The 22,105-nt window shown below is 38.0% G+C and overlaps 1 protein-coding gene across 1 annotated transcript in view; it reads right to left on the bottom strand.

Annotated features, from left to right (window-relative positions):
• LOC132560197 (hemicentin-1-like) overlaps nt 1-22,105 on the bottom strand; it is a 62,180-nt gene that overhangs the window by 6,419 nt on the left and 33,656 nt on the right. The window contains 13 exon segments of the mRNA XM_060224850.1: nt 1,438-1,734; nt 4,258-4,563; nt 4,800-5,102; nt 6,049-6,345; nt 7,124-7,423; nt 7,876-8,175; nt 8,915-9,214; nt 12,175-12,474; nt 13,066-13,356; nt 14,064-14,369; nt 15,505-15,807; nt 17,447-17,749; nt 19,072-19,371. Coding sequence (XP_060080833.1) covers nt 1,438-1,734; nt 4,258-4,563; nt 4,800-5,102; nt 6,049-6,345; nt 7,124-7,423; nt 7,876-8,175; nt 8,915-9,214; nt 12,175-12,474; nt 13,066-13,356; nt 14,064-14,369; nt 15,505-15,807; nt 17,447-17,749; nt 19,072-19,371 — 3,906 coding nt within the window.

The raw sequence follows: 22,105 nt of genomic DNA, 5'->3' as shown, positions 1-22,105 counted from the left end.
CTTGGGTAAGGGTAAAATTATTTCAGTACACCGTGTCATTAGTGTTTGACAAAAAGACAATAATTAGATAAACAAGGACATAGTCATCAAGATCCCCTGCCCATGTTCATTTGTAAAAAATATAAATTTGAAGTGAGCAACATGGAAAACTGGAAAAGATATCAGCCTCATTAAATATAGTAGAATTTGCCGATTTTCAAACTTGAACAAGGGGTTTAGGTAACAAGTCTACCAAGCAAGTCTCAACATAATTCATTTGTTTCTTCAAAAGATAACAGTATTCATTTAGAGCGATAAAAGATATTAGCCAATTAGGTCAAACAGCCTCATCAAATACACGAGGAATTCGCCATTAATCGACCCTTGTCGAGGGATTAAGGAAAGAAGTGTACCAGCTAAATTTCGTCAAAATCATACCAGTCCTTCAAACAATATGCGGAAAGCAGCATCATGACGGACGGAACCCATTTGAATAATCCCTGCTAACTTCGTTGGGAGCGGTATAATAAAAAATATAAAATGCTTGTAATCATTAGGTTTTATCTAGTATGTTTGTCATGCTACACACTCGTTTCATGAACATCATATACCACATGCTCAGTAAAACTATTTAATTTAGGCATTTGTTTAAAGTAAACGAGCCAAGAAACTGATTTTTCTGTATATAGCAAGTTACCTTGACCTTCGAATTTCAAATCTGTAAAGCAATCCCAGGCAAACGTTTTCAGTAAGAAAATACCATATGAAGTTTGGGTTTGTTTGGCCAAAGCAATTTTTCACATGGAAACTGATTTACTATTTCTGGCAACAGTGACCTTGACTCTAAACCTTGGGAGATAAAAAAACTACATACCCCCAACAAGCACTTCCTTCAAGGAGACTTGGCATTAAGTACGAGTGCTATTGGCCAAACAGAATTTGAGATAATGTATAGAAAAAAAAAAAAAAAACAAAAACAAAACGGACGGACAGCTGATGACTAGAGGGTAACGCATCTCGAAGTAGGTCCCTAACATGGTCATTAGCCTTGTTTATGTACATATTTTGGAGGACCAGTCAAATAGGTTTCGAGTAATAATAACAAAACTTGTTGATAAAGCAACAAGTACAATAAAGACACTAGTGCATAAAGGTTAGTAGAGATCGATTGAACGGTTTTAAATTGCGCCCGGAAGGTCTTATCGGACGAAAACACAGACAGTTGCAATTCTTCTAAGAACATATTTTGCAGGCAGGGGATAACTTAAATGGATCAAGAATTTCTATTTAAACACATATCTTTACAAGTAATGTGATACAGATAATCTTAATTCGTGTTGACTTCTCACTCGTTACGCTTAATATTCCTATTCCCCACATAGAATACCTCCCTCTTCATATGAACATGTATAAAAATGTCTATGGGCCAAAGAACTTTGAATACGAACTGTAACTTACCAGAAACAACCAAGGTAGTGAGCCCGCTCTGACCGGTATTCACAGTATTTGTAGCATGACACCTATAACTTCCTTCATCTGCGCTAGTCAACTGATTGATCGTCAATGATGGGTTCGTCGAGACAGATCCAGAGTATTTTGGCGGAGCCGCAGTGATAGTGTTCACAGCACCACTCACTGACCTCGTCCAGTAGACTTGCGTCGCAGGTGGATTCGCCACCACAGTACACAACAGGACAACGCTGCCGCCAACGTCTACTTGGTATGCGGTCACCGGTACGCTGACAACTGGGGCGGCTTTAGAAGGAGTATATAAAATTTATGATTAATAAATGAAATAGATTAACTAGTCACATTATATGATATTATTGAAAATTTAAACACACACACACACACACACACACACACACACACACACACACACACACATATATATGTATATATATGGTATCGCCTCATTTAAAAAAGTATTTACTGGAGATTTAAAACTTAAAACGTGTCCATATTACTTGTTTGCAGTCTTATGTTGATTAGTGTCCATATGTAATGAAACAAAAACGGAACAAGAGGTCCCTGTCGCTCACCTGGATCTTAAAGCTTAGCAACGGTATACAGGCTTATAGGTTGGGTATTGCAAATATTTTCAAACTCGGCCACACAACCTCTTTTGTAGGGCAAGGCCAATGAGTACATTCTTCTATCATGACTGCCCTCCTCTTTTGATGCCCCGTAAGAGTTTATATAGTTATCGGGCTGGGATCTCAACTTTTAAAAAAAGTCCTAGAAGGACGAAACATCTGTATGAAGCAGTTTAATTCATCGTTTGGCTCCACTGTATTTCTCACTAAATTACGAAAGAATGCTATTCACTTGTGTGTCTTTTGTAAATCTTTATGATAGCAGGTGGTATATACTGCTGGTAGACTTTAAGTTACCTGTTTGCCACGTTTTAATTCTCTCAAATAGTGGCACGTTTCAGAAAATACATATGGGCTTGAAGTTATTCTAAAATTATCTGGATGAATGAAAATTACGAAATTAATCTAATTATGGGGCTGCTTCTCCTCCCCGTTCAGACATTGACTTTTCTTTTGATCGCTTTGGATTTTCCTTAGTTGTCTCCTAGGCTTCAAACTTTAGGTCTTTAACATCACTGACAGCTGTATTATGCAGTTTAATTCATTGTTGAACTCTACTGTAATCTCACTCTTATTCACGAAAAGGTGCTCTTCACTTATGTGCCGTCTTTTGTTCAATCCCTAGAGGCGTGTCACACCCACGCGCAATTCTTACATCATGACTTTGTTTATCTCTTGGCGTAGAGCGATTCTGGTTATGGGGTGGGAATCTTAACCGTTTCAAAGAAATTATGTCCCCAGTTGTGGAACCACACCTCCTTATTAATTCGTACATAATGATTGTGTTTTCCTCTTGATACCCATCATTGATATATATGGTTATGGTTCTCAACTGCTTCGAAGATATAACAAGGAAACGTACTACCTTGTGGCGGGGACAGACCCTGGGACCTATACTTACATCCCAGGTGTCGCGACGCACAATCTATAAAAAACTGATTTCCCTTCACCAAAACATTCATCAGACCAAATCCAATATTCCTTCATGAGGAGTAAGTTTATGAAGAATTTGTTTTGTTTCCTCTATTGCCCTCCCCCTTCGCTCCAGAGTTCCAATACACAATTTATTTCCCTTTATTAAAAGATGTTTCAGACCAAATATGGGCAAAAATCCAATTATTTTAGGATTTTAAAGAACTTCCTATTTGGGATCCGCCCCTCAGTCCTTTGAGGCATAGAGATACCATTTATACAAAAATGTTTCCCTTCTCTAAAGAATGCTTCTGACCAAATGTGATCAAAATCCGCTCAGCCGTTCATGATTAGTAGCAATTTCTAGAAAACGTTGACGAGCGGACGATGGACGTCACACCATTGCATAAGCTCAGGTCTCTTGGATCAAGTGAGCTAAAAAGCAACAACGTATCAACAGAAAGATAATCCAAACTCAAATTCAGTTAAATTAAGGAAAGGACCAATGGCACAAAGCTCGCCTCACATTGTTTATCACTCAATTTTAAACTCGCATTCAGGGATGGTTTCATCAACTGGAATCTCAACAAATGATATTGATGTTAGAACAGCCAATGAGGTCTTTTAACACTAGAACCAAAAAACTTGATGGTAGATTAGATTAGATTTTACACAAACAGTCGAAGCCCACAATGTTTCTTTAAAAAATCATTAACTCCAAGAAATTAAAAATTACACCCATAGAAACCCACAAATCAAAACTCAGTACCCTACTACACTAATGAGTTTGCTGATGTCTTTCATCTCTTGCACTAACAACTTAATATTAGATCTGACATAAAAAAAAGTACACGTCCAACACGTTGAGATCAAATATTTTTTTCCAAAATATAGTTATTGATTCCGGAAAGAAATATTTAACACCCAAAAGAATCCACAAACCAAATATCAGTACCCTAGTACACTTATAACAACGTTCACTGATGCCTTAAAACACTTCAAAGGGTTGATAGACTGTTGCCTTTCAACACGTGCACCAAGAAATAAACATTGGTTTTGACTACTAAACCCAAATGCCTAGCACGAACCAAAACGATGACGAAAATCACACTTGAAGAGTATTTTATGAATGCATATTATTTGTTCATTAATAGAATAATTTTACGCTGCTTCCTGTCATATCTGAACTTATGGATATGACTTAAAGCATATGGATATTCATTTTATCAATACTTTCTCCTTTTGAGAATGAATAATTATAATTACTTACAGCCCACGACGTTTACAAAAACTTTTCCGCTTTCTCCTGTGCCAATGATATTTGTAGCTTTACAAGTGTAGACTCCTTGGTCAGTTTGGGCGGCATTAGTAATGGTCAAAGAGGGTGTGTTTACGGTACCACCAGTATATTTCGGGGAAGTAATAGTGAGTGGATTGGCCGCAGTTGAAGGAGGTTTGGTGATAGTCCATGATACGGATGTCGCAGTTGGAACGCCAGCAACGTTACAATTAATCGTAAAGCCTTCACCAAGGTTGACATTGTAAGTTGTCTGTGTGACTGTCACGGTGGGTGCATCTGTTAAATAGAATAGAATATATGAAAGGAACAGGAAAACACGGTTGGAGTATATCATTTAGGAAGAGAAACTAAATATTATGGTTAAATAAAATTCCGGCGTTTCGATGAAAAACATAATTAAATATTATGTTGTATAGCATATTCTCATTTGTCATTTTGCAAAAGAAAGGGAAAAATCTAACAAATAAAAAAAAGACACCCTCTCCGAACAAAATGGAAGATAACTGAATCACCTCCAGTAACGAAGAGATAGGCAGTTTTGCTAACTCCTTCCCCTACGCTGTTGGCGACAACACATTGATAGAACGCCTGATCTGAAGCCGCAGCAGCTTTAATCGTTAGCGACGGGGTTGTAAGTATGCCACCACTGTACTTGGCGTTTCCAGCTACAACGATATCAGTGCCTTGGGCATTGACAACCTTTCTCCATTTCAGTGAAGTTGCGTCAGGCGAAGCCGTGAAATCACAATCAATGGTGATGTCTTGTCCAGTTACGACAGAGTATGAAGCCTTGCTGATCACAACTGTCGGTACACCTACAGTTTAAAAATGTTAACGTAGGATTTTAAAACGTTTCAATGTTAGTATCGCAATGTGAAGTACATCTATAAATTAACATATATCGATAGTAGTATCGGAACTGACGGTAGGATTAAACATGTTTCTTTGTCACTATAAGAACTGATGACATATCTAGAATTTTAAATTTCATCAATGTTGCAAAGAAAAGCGACCGTAAGTGGTGGGTACAGGAAAGTAACTCTGGAATAAGCAATTGTTTTGAAGTTTGCTTTACTCGGCTATCTCCACCAAAAAAATAATATGCTACTGAAATTTTATTCAGTGACATTATGCAAAAAAGAATCAATACCATTTTTATTTTCTCAAGCATCAATCTTTTCCCGCCTTCAACCAAATAAATACAACCCAACCAACCATTGACTTGTTATGCATATATCATTAAATTCGTTACAAAACAATACATTGGATTAAGAAACCGGAACTATCCGCCATTAGTTTAAAAAAAATGGTAATTTGCCATAAATAAAGGTCCGACACTGAAGCATTTAACTTTTGGTCTCAATCATAGGCTAGTCATTATAAAGTCATTATCCAGCACAAACCATAGATCAACATCGATAAAAAAATCTTCCCCTTATAATTACAATATGAAAAATGATTTCCACCTTCCTTAAGGGTGACATGGAGTCAGTTTTGTTATTACCAACAACGCAAGATTCAACAAAGAGAGTTATTGCAGTCAGCGAACATAGATATTGTCCGTCGTCAACCATGAAAAAAACTATTGAAAAATAATCAGTCACGACAATGAAAAAGCAATAGTTCTACCAATCTTATCTACAGAATTGCAAAAACGCATTGTTTTTTTTTAGACCAATAGGTTCAACGTTCACATGTATAACCATGACATTGATTATTCAATTTAGATGCAATGCAAATCGTTAGTTCAAAATTGCTTACTTCCTGTTACAGTTAATTTGGCTGCTGGACTCCGTCCAACACCAACCTCGTTTGTAGCCGAACATATATAGTTTCCTTGGTCAGTATTTGCGAGGGAGTTGATGGTCAAGGAAGGGTTGGCAACTGTAGAGCCCACGAATTTGGCACTGACAACGATAGGTGACGTCACTCCGCCGATTACTCGGGTCCATTCTATTTTAGTAGCCTGAGGAGTGGCTGTAACCTGACAATTTATTGTAACAGACGAACCAAGAACGGCAGTGATATCCGGATTTGTAATGGTAGCAGTAGGCAAACCTGAAATTTAGAATAAGATTTTTTTCGAGACAAAATTTTTACAATGGTAAATACATCTTAAAATCCGAGAAATGGCAAGGTTACCGAATGATCAAATAAATGTTTGACTGAATTATAACAGGATTTTCAAAATATATTTTTTAACTGGGGGGTTACCTGAAGTATTCAAGGAAACAGGTAAATTGAAGGTCATTTTTGAAGATTATTCATAACATTAAACAACTGCAATGCTATTGCATACTTATTTAAAACTATTTGTATAAAGAATCCTTCGTTCAGAACAAGAGCTGCTTAGAGAAGGCAAACATAATATTTCTGCTTAAAAAAACAACATTTTCTATAACATTAATATACTCGGAATGACAAGTAATACCCCCTCAACACAAATCGACCTAGTGAATTTGATTTTAAACAATATTTCTTCCAGTGTAAATATGATTTAATTAATAATTGGGTGTTAATCTAATTACTTCTCTAAAACATTCGTGTTGGGAAAATGACAGATCTTGTGTTTAAAATGATTTTTTTTACAAGAGTTTATTTCGAATAAAGTCCATCATTTTACTTAAGCTCCAACTTTGATAGAATTTCACCACCTGTATATGCTGTGAAAATAACCGGAAACAAATTAAAAAGCTTCTACTAATATCAAATCATACTCATCTTGCTAAAAGATATCTAAAATGTTAAATAATATAAATAATCCGTACCATCTTATCACTGTCTTATAAAAATGTTACCCATATGTTGCCATATTTCAATTGGCACATTAACCAACCTCCAGTGACAGTAAGCACAGTTGGATTACTGGTGGTAGATCCAACCACGTTCGTAGCGGTACATTCGTAAGTGGCAGCGTCGTTAGAGGCAGCATTATTGATGGTAAGGGATGGAGTTTGGATGGTTCCTCCGGTATACTTAGTGTTGTCTATATTTAACATGGATGTCTGGGTACCGACAGTCTTGGACCAGGAGATACTACTGGCTGTTGGGTTTGCCGCTACTTGACAAACAAGTATGACACTCTTTCCAGTGATGACAGTATACGATGACACGGGTATACTCACAGTGGGAGCAGCTGATTGAACAAATTATAAAAAACATGATCAAATTATTGACAAAAATTGTAGTATATATGTAAACTGTTAGACTACCAGTGAACGTGCGGAAAATTGAATTCGACGGGGAGGTAAGTATCCGAAATATGCGATCGTATGTTAAATGTTTAAAAGAAATGAATAAAAAGCAACGCAGCCAGATATTTTTTCGCTTAACTGAGCATGCAAGCATGCATGGAAGCTACGAATGGAGCTATATTCGAAGTACTAAAAGTCATTCAAGAAAAATAGAATTTTATGAAAAAAAAGAAAATCACGTAAAAATGGTTTTGGTTTTAAACATATTAAAGGGCTCATAGGAACAGAGGAATTATTCATTGTACTATAAATGTACTCATTGACGATCGTAAAGGAACTTTTATGCAATGGTTACAGTAATGTAATGTACTTAGATATGACTTCCAATTCTTACCTCCAGTCACACTCAATGTAGTTCGCCCGCTTTCACCTGTGCCCACACTATTTCTGGCTGTGCAAATGTATTGAGCTGAATCAGCGGCTTTCGCCGTCACGATTGTAAGGGAAGGATTTCCGGTGGTACCACCTGTATATGCAGCTTGGCTTACGTCGATATCCGTAGTAGTGGTGCCTTTGATCATCCTCCACTGTACACTGTCGATTGGAGGCGTTGCTGCCACGATACACCTCAAAGTGACCGATTTACCAGATATAACGGAGTATGTAAGATCGGGAACAGTGACGGTCGGGATATCTGAAAATAAATTCAGTAATCAACGCAATTTCAATTTCACCGTTATTATATCAGTTTTAAGCGATTCGATATTTCGCTACTTTACTGGACGGAATGAAATCAAGAAATGAATCAAATATAAAGTTAAATGATTAAATAAAATTAAGGACGCTTATATATCTTCCTGAAAAATAATCATTTCTACTTCAAAATCTTGCTTCACCTTAATTTTTTTTCTCATTTGCTGAAAGTCCGATATGCCGTAAAAGGCAGATGTTGACCCCGTTTGAATAAATATATGTTCGCCGCCCTAATTACTATACACACAAGTAACTTATTTTGTTTTAAATAAAACAACAACAGTATTTTCCCTCGGCCCCTCCATTAGAAGATCATCTTCCGTAGCTATGACACTGTGTTTGGTTTAAAAATATGATAAAAATATAGAGAAGCCGCTTTTACACAGAAGTTAATAAAGTTATATTTTGACAGGTTTTAAAGTTGAATTGTGATGGGAATTGAGAATAAAAAGCGACATCCGTTTTGTTGTGCCTTTTCAATTTATGACGTGATGTCATTGTTCATATTACGACATTACAATTCATTACTGACCGGCGCAGCCAGGGTTAATCACACCTATGAAATACATTATGTATGTATAAAAAAAGTTTATATTGCTGAATTTACTGGATGACAAGCCGGTTATGTCATAAATACAAATATGTAAATATGTTATAATGATGTAATCCACGCGAGTTACCTCCGGTAACTGACAAAGAAGTCTGAGTACTCCTGCCTACACCGACGCTGTTAGTCGCTGTACACACGTATGTTGCCGCGTCGACGCTATCAGCTCCAGTGATGGTGAGCGATGGATTGGCTACTGTCGATCCGGAATATTTGGCAGCAGTTGTAGAAACAGTAGTTTCCGTACCGCCAGAAGTACGTTTCCAAGTCACTGATGTGGCCGCTGGCAGACCGGAGACCGTACATTGTAAAATGACAGTACCGCCTTTGATAACATTGTAGGATTGTTGAGGGACTTGTACAATGGGGACAGCTGAAACAACCAAGAACGATAAAAAATGATGAATGTTGAGGCTTTTCTTGACTCCAAACTGAAGGCGGTATTGGGTTGATGAAAGACAACAATTTTATATGGAGAAGAAATTGTTTCCAATGTTATTCAGCAAATTAATCGAAGACTAAAATTTCTATACAGAAACAGCAGCTTCCTATCTCAAAATGAAGTGGTCCGATTTATTCCTAACCTCCAAAAACAGGACCAGAATAACAGTAAATGAAATTAAAAAATTGGTGTGTTGATGGAAGAAGGGATAATTCGTCAGCTTCGCTTTTTTAAATCATACATTTTACATCAATACTTAAAGCTGTCCTAGTATTTACAGGTGTTTGATGTTTTTTCGGTCTGTGAAAAGCTAGTATTGGTGGTTCCGGGAGAGTACGATGTGTGGTAACCTTTCACCCCATCATGTCACCATTGTCAACAATCTTCTAGAAACACTGACAAATCGTATTGTCCAGTAAACTTCAAAACATTTTCTCGAAACCAACAATACGTAGAAAAATATATGATGAAAAGACTATTATATGGCCATTTTGATATCACTCCACATCGGCCCTCTGGCTGACATCGGGACTCTCGGGCTGAGAAGGAGTGCGATATCAAAATGTTGGTATAATAATCTCTAGAATGTCCATGTTACATAAATAAATAATGACATGATTATTGTACTGGCAACAATGTGTCAACATCTGATTATAATTCGTACTTTAAGTTGATAAAAACGTCGACAAGGATGATGTTTTAGCTTGGTACAGATAAAAATAATCAAATCGCACATACATATTTTATTTGATCGTGTTTTATGCTCACTGTAAATTGACACCCAAAGCCAACGGTTCGCACATTATTTATCATTATACATATACAGGCTTTTTGTATGGGAAAGAAACTTGGCCAAGGCATTTTGTTTATAATGAAGAAATACAATGAAATTATTCGGACAAACGAAAATTTATAAAACTAATCTCCGTTTCTTTATAAATCGTTTCTTTTATATACATGCATGAAAAAAGGGCAAATCCTACTATTTCTTTACTTATTAAATATGCACTTTTAATTACTGAAGCCGGCAGAGATATTCGTAAAAAGTAGATGTTAATTCCGCTTTGGTGTAAACCTACCGATCTTAATACGTTTGATGGGCTATATAGTCTCACGGACGATTTTCTGTAGATATATATGATCGCAATACAAAAGAACAATATGTACTCCGTTACCAGGGTATTTGCATAACCAAACAATTAAAGTTCAAAGCAGCATATATTTTGCAAACAAACACAGTTCGAACGTAAGATATTCCTTACATTGCTAAAAGTACACATTCTGCTATGATTGAATGAAGTAGTTAATCGCCCGTCCGAGTATTGTCTTTTGTGTTTTTAATCGCGTTTACGTTAGTATATCTTGAAATTAATTGGTTGGATAATGTTAAATATGATCAAACCGCATCCCAACATGAATTGAAATTTCATGAAATACAACTAGATTCGCATAACAGGACAACGTTTCTGTAAGAAATCAATATAAGATTAATTAAAGGAATTTGAGCAATATCTGGGTATCTATAATTATTGCCTTGTGGAACACATAAGAGGCCTTGATGAACATTTGCTCTATATATTGCCCCAGCGTACTATATAATCTTTAATTATTGGAAACAAAATTCTTATCCTTTGAAATTTGTTAGAGCGGCCTTGTATGAAAACGACGCCAATCGAACGCACTCTCACGTAACGTTCGGAATGCCTTGCAGGTTACTGTTATTACATACGTACAATACCGATTCGACCCTCACCTCTTGGTCTCTCCGGCAGACGACAAAACAAAAATTGACAGGATTTAGAGAATGTACGACAGAAATATGAAAACTTGCGTGAGTATGCTTAGAATTCTTACCCATGGCAAAGAGCAAATACAATTTATTCAGTGAGGTTGTTAATAAGTTAAAATGTCATTAATCTGCTTATATATATTGGCCTAGTAATTGGAGCTCGATCTGTCATACTGGTCTTCGGCTTTCGGCCTAAGGCCAATATGCGAGACCTCGGCCAATATGAAATTAGCAGATTAACAACACTATAAAATTTACCATTCAATCTGGACATATCTATATACAAAAATAAATCAAAAGAATGTACAGCAAATATCTCATGTTTGTACAGACCTCTTTTGATTTTCGAAAAGTAACCTTAATGGGATGCGCTAGCAGTATTAAACGGCCAAGTGTTAATGTAATCTCACTTGACAGTCACGTGACATACTTGATGCGTAATAACTACTTCAAAAGTAGTATTTGTGGGCACCGCGTATGGCGATGAAGTTTTGAAAACAACAATACGATAAAAGAATTCATGTAGATTAAAGCCATTTTCAAAACACTTGTTTTTCGCGGGTTTTAAAATAAAAAATGCACCATTAAACTACATGCGTATATTTATCAAGCAAAGAGCTACATAGTAAGACGTAGTTTTAATCCGTTTGCGATGATATGAAAATTCAAGGTAAATAGCGGAGAACAAAAACACAAAACAAAAAAAAACAAAACCTCATCCTTATCGTCTCTTCAAATCAGTGGTTGATTTGTGCGATTTCACTTTTTCGTCTTTTCACTCCGAGAAGAAAACAAATAATAAGAAAAAAAAAACGAGAACTATGATTTATTTTTTACCTTTTTGGGAGCGAAAGGACAGGAAATGCACACATCAGCCACCGTACGTCAAACACTCATTGATCGAATGACATCGTTTTTCACATTGTTTTATGAATACAAAATCAACGTTGGTTTGGAGGGACACTACTTGTAATGTGTTTTAGTGGATTATGCAGGTTCGTAAAATAATTTAACAAGTAAAGAATTAAGGAAATTGTTGAAGAATGTTAAAAAAATCTGGAAATCGAACACATCCTGTATATATTGAGTGAAAAAAACTTACATCCGGTTATAGACAACATTGTTGAGGTACTAGTACCGGTGCCAACGAAGTTTGTGGCTTGACATATATAAGTCCCTTGATCGGCAGACGTTAGGGAGTTGATTACGAGTGAAGGCGAGGCTACACTTGAACCGCTATATTTGGTGCCATCTACTGTAATTTGGTTTGTTCCCGATGTCGTAGTTTTGGTCCATCGTACAAGTGTAGCCGACGGTGTGGCGGTCACGGTACACTGAAGGGTAACCGAACTTCCTGTCACACCTTGATAATTGTTAGCTCCAATCGTAACAGTCGGTTGTGCTGTAAGATATGTCAAACGTCACAATATCTGAATCACTATGCCAGTTAACACACTGCATGTTATTAAAAGTATATAATATATTGAATGATCATAATTATGCGTTTTTCAACACAACGTATGCAGTTCTCTGGATTGAAAGAATTGTACTGTGGACTGACAAGTGAATGGGACCCTTTAATACAATTTTGAACTAGAAGGCGTAAAGCAAAGCAATGAACTGTCTCATACAATTGTTTCGTCCTTCTAAGACTCCTCAGTAAAGCCAGAATATGAAGTGTGATATTTGCAGAGTTAGAGTAATAAATACGTAACTCTAAAATGCTGATTCTTGTTGCAAGTTTCATCTGAAGTGTTTGTGTAGTTTTCTGAGAGCGCAGTTCTAAAGGTCTTATTTATATTGCTCGTAATTCCGTTCATCTGTATGATGGTTTGTATTCTACGCAGTTCTTATGTCATTTTATGGGAAGGTCATACTAAGAGATTAATCTGAAAGTTATTCCGTGCAAACGTTATTGGTAGATTTTGTGTATTTGATGGGTTTTTGTTTTTAATGTTTCTCTGGTATTCCTTGCACAAAGCATGACATTTACCTCCTGTAACAACGAGATTCACTTGTGGACTCTGCGCTGAGCCGACAGCATTAGCAGCTTTACATATGTACGTCCCAGCATCTCCAATTGCGGCCGCGCTGATAACGAGGGACGGATTGCTGATTGTAAACTGACCACTGCTAAGAGCCAGTTGGGTTGTTTGTCCATTAGCATTCCTCTCCCAGGACACAGTGGTCACGGCTGGTGTTCCAGTAGCAGAACACTGGAGCGTCACGGAATTGCCAGTAACCACCGAATAAGATGTTGAGGCGACAGTTACCACAGGGAGACCTAGCGAAAATAAAAAGTCATATACATAACATGAATATTTCTATGCATGGAAAATAGAAATATGGACAATAAGAACATGATTCGAGGAAATTTAATAAAATACCGGGAGATTCTAGTACAAGATTTATATACATACATAAAATGGAGTGTCGGCAAAGCTGTAATATACATTATATATAGAGTGTACGAACATCGTGTAAATCTAAAATCCATATAATGTAAAATTTAGAGTCAAAAGCCGAATAAAAAATGTCGGAATAACGTCAAAATATAGATTCACACAACATAAAGTGTCGCAATATATCATATATTTAACCGTGTTAAGATTCCAAGTTAAAATGTCTGAATACAAGGCAAAGTTGAAGAAACAGTAATGATCGTTGATCAGAGAAGGCGAAATGCCAATATTCACGGCAAAACATTGGAATTAGGTTACAAGCAATGAAACCATGCTGGTCCTTTGTATAGCTAAAATAACCTAACAGTTTGAAAACACCATACCACGTGGAAACCACGTGAAGACCCGAGAACAAAGGTGATGTGTAATGAGTTAAAGATAACTCAATTCCTGTCTAGCATAGTAAGCTGACAAAGTGATTATGTTTGATTATAGAAAAAAAGAAAAGTAGTAACAATTTACAATGGGGATGGGTAAGGTACAGCAAAGCCCTCTCAGAGAGCTTGAACAACAATCGTTTGTCACTCACTTCCGGTGACCGTTAGAGTCACTTGACCGCTTGTTCCTTTGCCTATTGCGTTGGTCGCCGAGCACCTATAGGCTCCGTTATCGGTTGAGGCTGTATTTGCGATATTGAGGGACGGACTGGCGGGAGTTGCACCAGAATACTTAGCGTTCCCTGCTACGTTGATAACGGTAGCTGCGCCATTGCTAGCTACCCTTTCCCATTGCACAATAGTCGCGACAGGATCGGCGGTTACTACGCATTGTAGAGTAACAGCTGTTCCGGTTGTGGCAGTGGCAGGTGTTGTCTGTACGGTAACGGTAGGTACGTCTAAAATCATAAGTTATAGTCGTTAATAAATTTTGATTGGTTTAACGAAGGTTATTGATATTTTGACCTATTTAAAAGACAAAAACAAGTTTTAAAGGTTTGAAACTACTGTTGAATATTTCAGTGTGTGCCAAAAGAATATCAGACACCACAGTATTCTACAGCTGTTTCGTTCTAGAAAGACTCTTTAAAAATGCCGAGGGTCAAAACAAAAAGTTCAAAATCTTAACAATTAGATAATTGTACATATCAAATAATTTGCTGCATATTTTATCAATGTTGTACATTAAACCTTACAGTTAAACCTCGCATAGAAAACATCTCAAAGTTAAAACCATCTAACTTCATTTCGGCCCCAAAAAACCTGTATATTTTTGTATCATACTATAAAGACCTCTTAGGACCGCTCCTTTACTAACACCACCTTCCTCGCAATTAATACTACCTCGCCTCACTTTTAATACCTCGACACTGATAAGACCACTTAACATTAAGGCCATATCCCTATTAAGACCACCTCGCAATTAAAACCACCTCACTATTTAGACCTCTTTGCAATAAGACCACATCACTAATAAGACCAATTCGCAATTAAGACTACATCGCTAACAAGACCAACTCTATTGAGATAACCTCAATTTTAAAATGGATTCAATATTTAAAACATAAGCGTTCTTTTATGACAATTACAAAACAAATTATCCGATGGGTCTTATTGATGTGAGAAACCGGAGTCCACTAGAAGAACCTGCGTGGCCGAGTAGATTTCCCCTTACCTTTTTACTTCTGTCTGGATAATTGACTCCTGAACTAATGGGCAACCCGACCAACATTCCACTTAACTAATACCACCTCGTATTAAGACCAGTTTTACACAGTTAAAAAATTTGGCTGTAGTGTATACATGGTAATTGAAAAGGTATTAAAATAATTGAGTTTAGCATGTCCCATTCAATATTTATTATGGCAACAGTTGCTAAAGGGTTGCTTGGCTTGTACTTATTATTAATACGTACAACAATATGGAAAAAATCATGAATTATGTCAAAGCTGTTATTCTAATAACGTCAGGCTGGATTATCCTATTAACCATTCGTTAACGTAAAGATTTCAGCATTTGTGGGAAATTACGAACCTCCTGTAACGGCGAGGAAAATTGTTCTACTTGTTCCTGTGCCGACAGCGTTGGTAGCAGTACAAGCATAGAAGCCCTGATGGGTTGTTCTGCTGGCGGTCGGTATAGTGAGAGCTGGACTAGTGAGACTGCCACCTGTGTAGTCGGCACCATTTACAATAAGAGGAGACGATACAGTTCCCTGAATCTTTTTCCAACCCACAATCGTTACAGAAGGTGTGGCTGTGATGGTACAAGGAATAGTGATGGATGATCCGGTCTGCACAGAATAACCAGCCTGCGGAATTGTTACCGTTGGAGTACCTAGAAAAAAGGATTTCACATAGAACGCATACTCTGGCACGATTTGTTCGAGGGGGAAGTAGAAGAGGGAAAGGGAGGGAGTGGGGAGTACGGATCAGTATAAGATACACACCTTACACACCAAGAAGAAGTAGTTGTTGGGATGAAGACGAGTATCTGGAATAACATATGTGTAGAGGGTATTGGGTTTTTCAGTATTAATCTTACATAGTATATTCACGCAGAGGTAATATGGAAAGGGAAAACATTTCTTTATCATTAATTCTGTGGTCTCTGTGGGGTCCCGACCCGATAGTTGCACGAAAGGTCAATATCTAAGTACTCACCATGATTTTATTGTGGAGTGGATAACAAGTCAGTATTTAGAGTGCCCTCTCAAATGTCATGTGTGTGTGTGTGTGTGTGCGTGTGAGGGTGTGTGTGTGTGGATGTGTGTGTTTTTTGTGTGTGTGTGTTTGTGTGTGTTTTTTTTTGTGTGTGTGTGTTTGTACGTGTGTGTGTGTGCGTGTGTATTTGTGTGTGTGTGTGTGTGTGTGTGTGTGTGGTACATCCTCTCAATATGTAGTCTACTAAACTCAGAGGACATTGTGAGGTAAGTATAGAGGTAGTCTACTAAACTCAGAGGACATTGTGAGGTAAGTATAGAGAACACTATGTAAAAATGACACAAAGTATACACTCACTTTTGGTACTTGTTTGGAAATGGACAAATCAGATATTTTGCATGTAATATAATTCTCTAAATGGATTTGGCACGAACTTCCGAAAAAAGTCTTACACTGAATGAATTAATTACAGTCTCTTAATTATCTATATCAGGGACGTATGCTCTGTATATACGATATGCGTTTTTGAGGAGACGAAAATTTATCGCAACACTCAAACGTAAAATCGAATTCAAAGTGTTATACTTTTAAAATATTGATACAGATTTTTAAAGAAAATTTGAAATTTTAATTGATTTCTTGTTCTTGTGATAAAAATTTCTTGTTACAATTCAAAGACTGGGTTTTAGGATCTGGACACAGACTGGGCACGGCGTACGCCAGTGTTTTACGACAAAAAGAAAACATGGCGGTAAAAGATTAGAAAATGTATGCCTTTATGTAAATATGGAAATTCTATAACGTACGAAACATGCCAACATCAAAGGACACGTCGTGTTTGCAAGGTCATGGGTACTGTATACCGGCACAAGCGTAGATTTTGCGATTTCGGCATAGTTTTTGAGGTACATATTAGAGACGAGAACGTGTTTCAACCGACAGGGAAATGTCTACTTAGCAATTGCTACCTATATTTCCGAATGAGTTAGATCAAAACTTGGTTTATACTCTGTCAACATTTTTCATCAGACACTCATTGGGAAGTTAAAACATTTTTCTTGAGGATAATGAATGTACAATAAAGATCTGCGGCCCCTAGAATACATATATGAAAAAAACGTAATTTAAAAAATTGGAACGTTTGTCGTTAATTCGTGCCAAATCCCGATGTAATAATTACTATCGTACAGTTCAACTTAGGTTTTGATTTCAATTTAAAGTCACGACACATATAAAACACATTCTTACATAGTAATGACATATAGAAGTCCACTTGATATTAAGGGAAATTGAAGCAAATAGGTCTTACTTACTTCCAGTGACCGACAAGGTTGTCGTATCTCGGCCTATTCCAACAGCGTTCATCGCAACACAAGTGTACACCCCCTGGTCACTGCTTGCTGCTGTGTTGATTGTTAATGATGGCGAGGTTAACGGACCAAAAGAATATTTACCACCGCTATTTGCAACGTTAAGTGTAGTCATTTGGCCATTGGACGTAAGTTCCCAGGTTATGGAAGTATGTGGTGGAGTGGCAGTGACAGAACAAGGGATAATGATTTGAGCTCCGGTGACTACGGTGTAGGTTGCTTGTGGAATATCTACCAATGGTAAACCTGTAACACATAAAGCATGATCAAAAGTCATCTATGTTACGATACTACACCCTAATGAAGACTGAACGGGTGTTTCATTGTCGCCCTCATCTTGTCACTAAACTAAACAGCTGCACTCGGGGTTTTCTCTAGAGCCAATCAAGCGAGCGGTAAACTTGTACCAATACATTTCCTCTTTCCACTCCAGTGTCCTTTTATACACTTTTTAGTGGCATAGCTAAAAAGACTGTTTTGTCATTTTTTTTTCTCCTTAAAATATATGTGTTGTTGCAGTGGTATAACGGTTGATGTATGAAAAAGAGTGCTATAGAAGGCTTATCATCATGAGAAACCTGAATCTCGTCATATCTTTCAAGCCTATACTTATACTGTAATACTGTTATACCAAACAAATCTTCGTGACATAATCAATATATTTGAAGCAATAAGAATGACCGGCTTTTTTTATTTTATTTAATGATATCTATTAGTTTTGCATTTGTATCCATTCTCAAAATAAGCAAAATATGACTCCCGATAATTTGATGTGCTGCATGTTGATCGCTAGCATTTTCATAAGTTCTACTTTTTGTAAACAATTCAATCACATGTTTTCGTATTTTGTGCGTGCAGAGCTGCATGCCTTACTTAATTAAAATATTAACATGAGGCCCATAAGGCCTGTGTCGCTCACCTGGCCTTGCTTGGCTGAGATTGCTTCATTAAACTGATCGAAACATATTTATTTTCCTATTAGACCCCAACCCTCTGTCCTTAAACGGGGTCAGCCAAACCCTACATACTTCAGACGAAATCATTTTTAGTGAAGAAGGATTTTGAAGAATTTGCCTTATTTGTAATATTTGGCCCGACCCAGGTGAGTGAGACCCACAGTTTACAACAAATTGTTTCCCTTCCCCAACAATGTTTCGACCAAATCTGATCAAAATCCGATCATTCTTACAGGAGGAGTAGGATTTTAAAGAATTTGCTTTATTTCCACTATTGGGCTCCTCCCTTCCCGCCCAAGAGAGATGAAATTTGGGTCAATTTCATAACATTTTTCAAGTAAGTGAAATTGGTTCTGATAACTTTTACCAACGCGTGGCGTGATATTCAGTATAGTTGTCTTGTTGCCGGATTATATGCAATAATGGATACAGCTTTCTGTTTCCTTCAGTGCCAAACGTCGAATTCTTGTTCAGATTATATTTGTACGGGCTGCGTTCATTTGTTTTAACTTTTAGATTTGTCTTTCTGCTAGACTGTCTTATGCTTTCCTATTCCGTCGGTAATCAGAATCTGATAGGCTCGAACACGTATTTAAATTTCGTAGAGGACACATCTGATTGTCAGTTGAGTCGTGTCGCTAGTGCCGGTCCCTACTTGATTGGTAGCTGTGCATCTGTAAGTTCAACTGTCGGCCGGTTGAGAGGTGGTAATGGCCAAGGATGGTGATGCCGTGGTTCCTCTGCTGTATCTGCTGTTGGTTTTGATCGAAACATCCTGATAGACACCGTTTACAAGTTTCTGCCATAGAACGTTTTCGTGCGCGGGGTCTGCGGTAACGGTACATATAAGGGTAACAGCACCACCTGTTGTTGCCGTGTACACATTTTGTCCAACTGACTCAATCGGGGCACCTTTAAATTAGAAACATTTATAATGAGGATCAAGAGGGTTGGGGGTGGTGGTGGGGGGGGGGGGAGGAGTAGAGAATCAGCGGAGAAAGAAATTAGGAAAGAGGAGCAGGAAAAGAGAGAGGAACAGGGACAAGCAAAGCGGGAACATGGGATGTGGAAAGAAAGAGCAGAAGGAAGAGGAGGAGCATGTGTAGAAGAGAGACAGAGACACACACAGAAAGAGAGAGAGAGAGAGAGAGAGAGAGAGAGAGAGAGAGTGGAGGAAGTAGGTGAGTGAGAGAGGAAGGAAAAGATGAGGTGACGGCGACAAAGGAATGTATAGTAGGGAAAGTCATATACATGAAGGAACTATTTCTAATGAAATATCGTAATATTCCTATACATGTATTTTCATTCTGTAGAAAATACTTCTTACTTCCGCTGATTGTCAGTTGAGTCGTGTCGCTAGTGCCGGTCCCTACTTGATTGGTAGCTGTACATCTGTAAGTTCCACTGTCGGCCGGTTGAGAGTTGGTGATGGCCAATGATAGTGATGTCGTGGTTCCTCCGCTGTATCTGCTGTTGGTGTTGATCGAAACATCCTGATATGCACCGTTTTCAAGTTTCAAAAAAAGAGGAACGAACAGGAACATTCGAGAAGGAGAAGAGGAAAGAGGAACAGGAACAGTGAATAACAGAGAAAAGGAAAGAGGAACGGTAACAGTGATACCAGAGAGAAGGAAAGAGGAAGAGGAACAATGGAGAAAGAGAAGAGGAACTGGAACAGTGAATAACAGAGAGAAGGAAATAGGAACAGGAAAAGTTAAGAAAGAAAAGAGGAAAGAGGAACAGGAACATTTGAGAAAGAGAAGAGGAAAGAGGAACAGGAACAGTGAATAACAGAGAGAAGGAAAGAGGAACAGGAACAGTGGAGAAAGAGAGGAGGAAAGAGGACAGGAACAATGGAGAAAGAGAGGAGGAAAGTGGAACAGAAACAGTGGGAAAAGAGAGTAGGAAAGTGGAACAGAAACAGTGGAGAAAGAGAGGAGGAAAGAGGACAGGAACAATGGAGAAAGAGAGGAGGAAAGAAGAACAGGAACAGTGAATAACAGAGAAAAGGAAAGAGGAACGGTAACAGTGATAACAGAGAGAAGGAAAGAGGAAGAGGAACAATGGAGAAAGAGAAGAGGAACTGGAACAGTGAATAACAGAGAGAAGGAAATAGGAACAGGAAAAGTTAAGAAAGAAAAGAGGAAAGAGGAACAGGAACATTTGAGAAAGAGAAGAGGAAAGAGGAACAGGAACAGTGAATAACAGAGAGAAGGAAAGAGGAACAGGAACAGTGGAGAAAGAGAGGAGGAAAGAGGACAGGAACAATGGAGAAAGAGAGGAGGAAAGTGGAACAGAAACAGTGGGAAAAGAGAGTAGGAAAGTGGAACAGAAACAGTGGAGAAAGAGAGGAGGAAAGAGGACAGGAACAATGGAGAAAGAGAGGAGGAAAGAGGAACAGAAACAGTGAATAACAGAGAGAAGGAAAGAGGAACAGGAACAGTGGAGAAAGAGAGGAGGAAAGAGGAACAGTGAATAACAGAGAGAAGGAAAGAGGAACAGGAACAGTGGAGAAAGAGAGGAGGAAAGAGGACAGGAACAATGGAGAAAGAGAGGAGGAAAGTGGAACAGAAACAGTGGGAAAAGAGAGTAGGAAAGTGGAACAGAAACAGTGGAGAAACAGAGGAGGAAAGAGGACAGGAATAATGGAGAAAGAGAGGAGGAAAGAGGACAGGAATAATGGAGAAAGAGAGGAGGAAAGAGGACAGGAATAATGGAGAAAGAGAGGAGGAAAGAGGAACAGAAACAGTGATAGCAGAGAGAAGGAAAAAGGAAGAGGAACAATGGAGAAAGAGAAGAGGAACAGGAACAGTGAATAACAGAGAGAAGGAAAGAGGAACAGGAACAGTGGAGAAAGAGAGGAGGAAAGAGGAACAGGAACAGTGGAGAAAGAGAGGAGGAAAGAAGAACAGAAAAAGTGAATAACAGAGAAAAGGAAAGAGGAACGGTAACAGTGATAACAGAGAGAAGGAAAGAGGAAGAGGAACAATGGAGAAAGAGAAGAGGAACTGGAACAGCGGAGAAAGAGAGGAAGAAAGAGGAACAGGAACAGTGTATAACAGAGAAAAGGAAAGAGGAACAGGAACAGTGAATAACAGAGAAAAGGAAAGAGGAGCAGGAACAGTGGAGAAAGAGAGGAGGAAAGAAGAACAGGAACAGTGAATATAAGAGAAAAGGGAAGAAGAACAGGAACAGTGGAGAAAGAGAGGAGGAAAGAGGAGCAGGAACAATGGAGAAAGAGAGGAAGAAAGAGGAACATGAACAGTGAATAACAGAGAAAAGGAAAGAGGAACAGGAACAGTGGAGAAAGAGAGGAGGAAAGAAGAACAGGAACAGTGAATATAAGAGAAAAGGGAAGAAGAACAGGGACAGTGGAGAAAGAGAGGAGGTAAGACGAACAGAAACAGTGGAGAAAGAGAATAAGGAGGACCAGGAATAGTAGAGAAAGATAGTGGAAAAGAGGATCAGGAACTTTGGAGAAAAATAATAGGAAGGAGGAGTAAAAGCAAGGGAGAAATAGAGAATGGAGAGTAAGAGAGGAATGAAAAGTTGAAGTGGCGAAGGCAAAGAGAAGTATAGTAGGATAATCATGTACATGAAGGAGCTATTTCTAATGAAATATCGTAATATTCCTATACATGTATTT

The sequence above is a fragment of the Ylistrum balloti genome, unplaced genomic scaffold (genome assembly GCF_031769215.1).
Source record: "Ylistrum balloti isolate Yb309-2 unplaced genomic scaffold, AGI_CSIRO_Ybal_v1 Utg371032, whole genome shotgun sequence".
Classification (NCBI taxonomy): Eukaryota; Metazoa; Mollusca; class Bivalvia; order Pectinida; family Pectinidae; genus Ylistrum; species Ylistrum balloti.
This window is presented reverse-complemented; position numbering and strand designations above follow the sequence as displayed.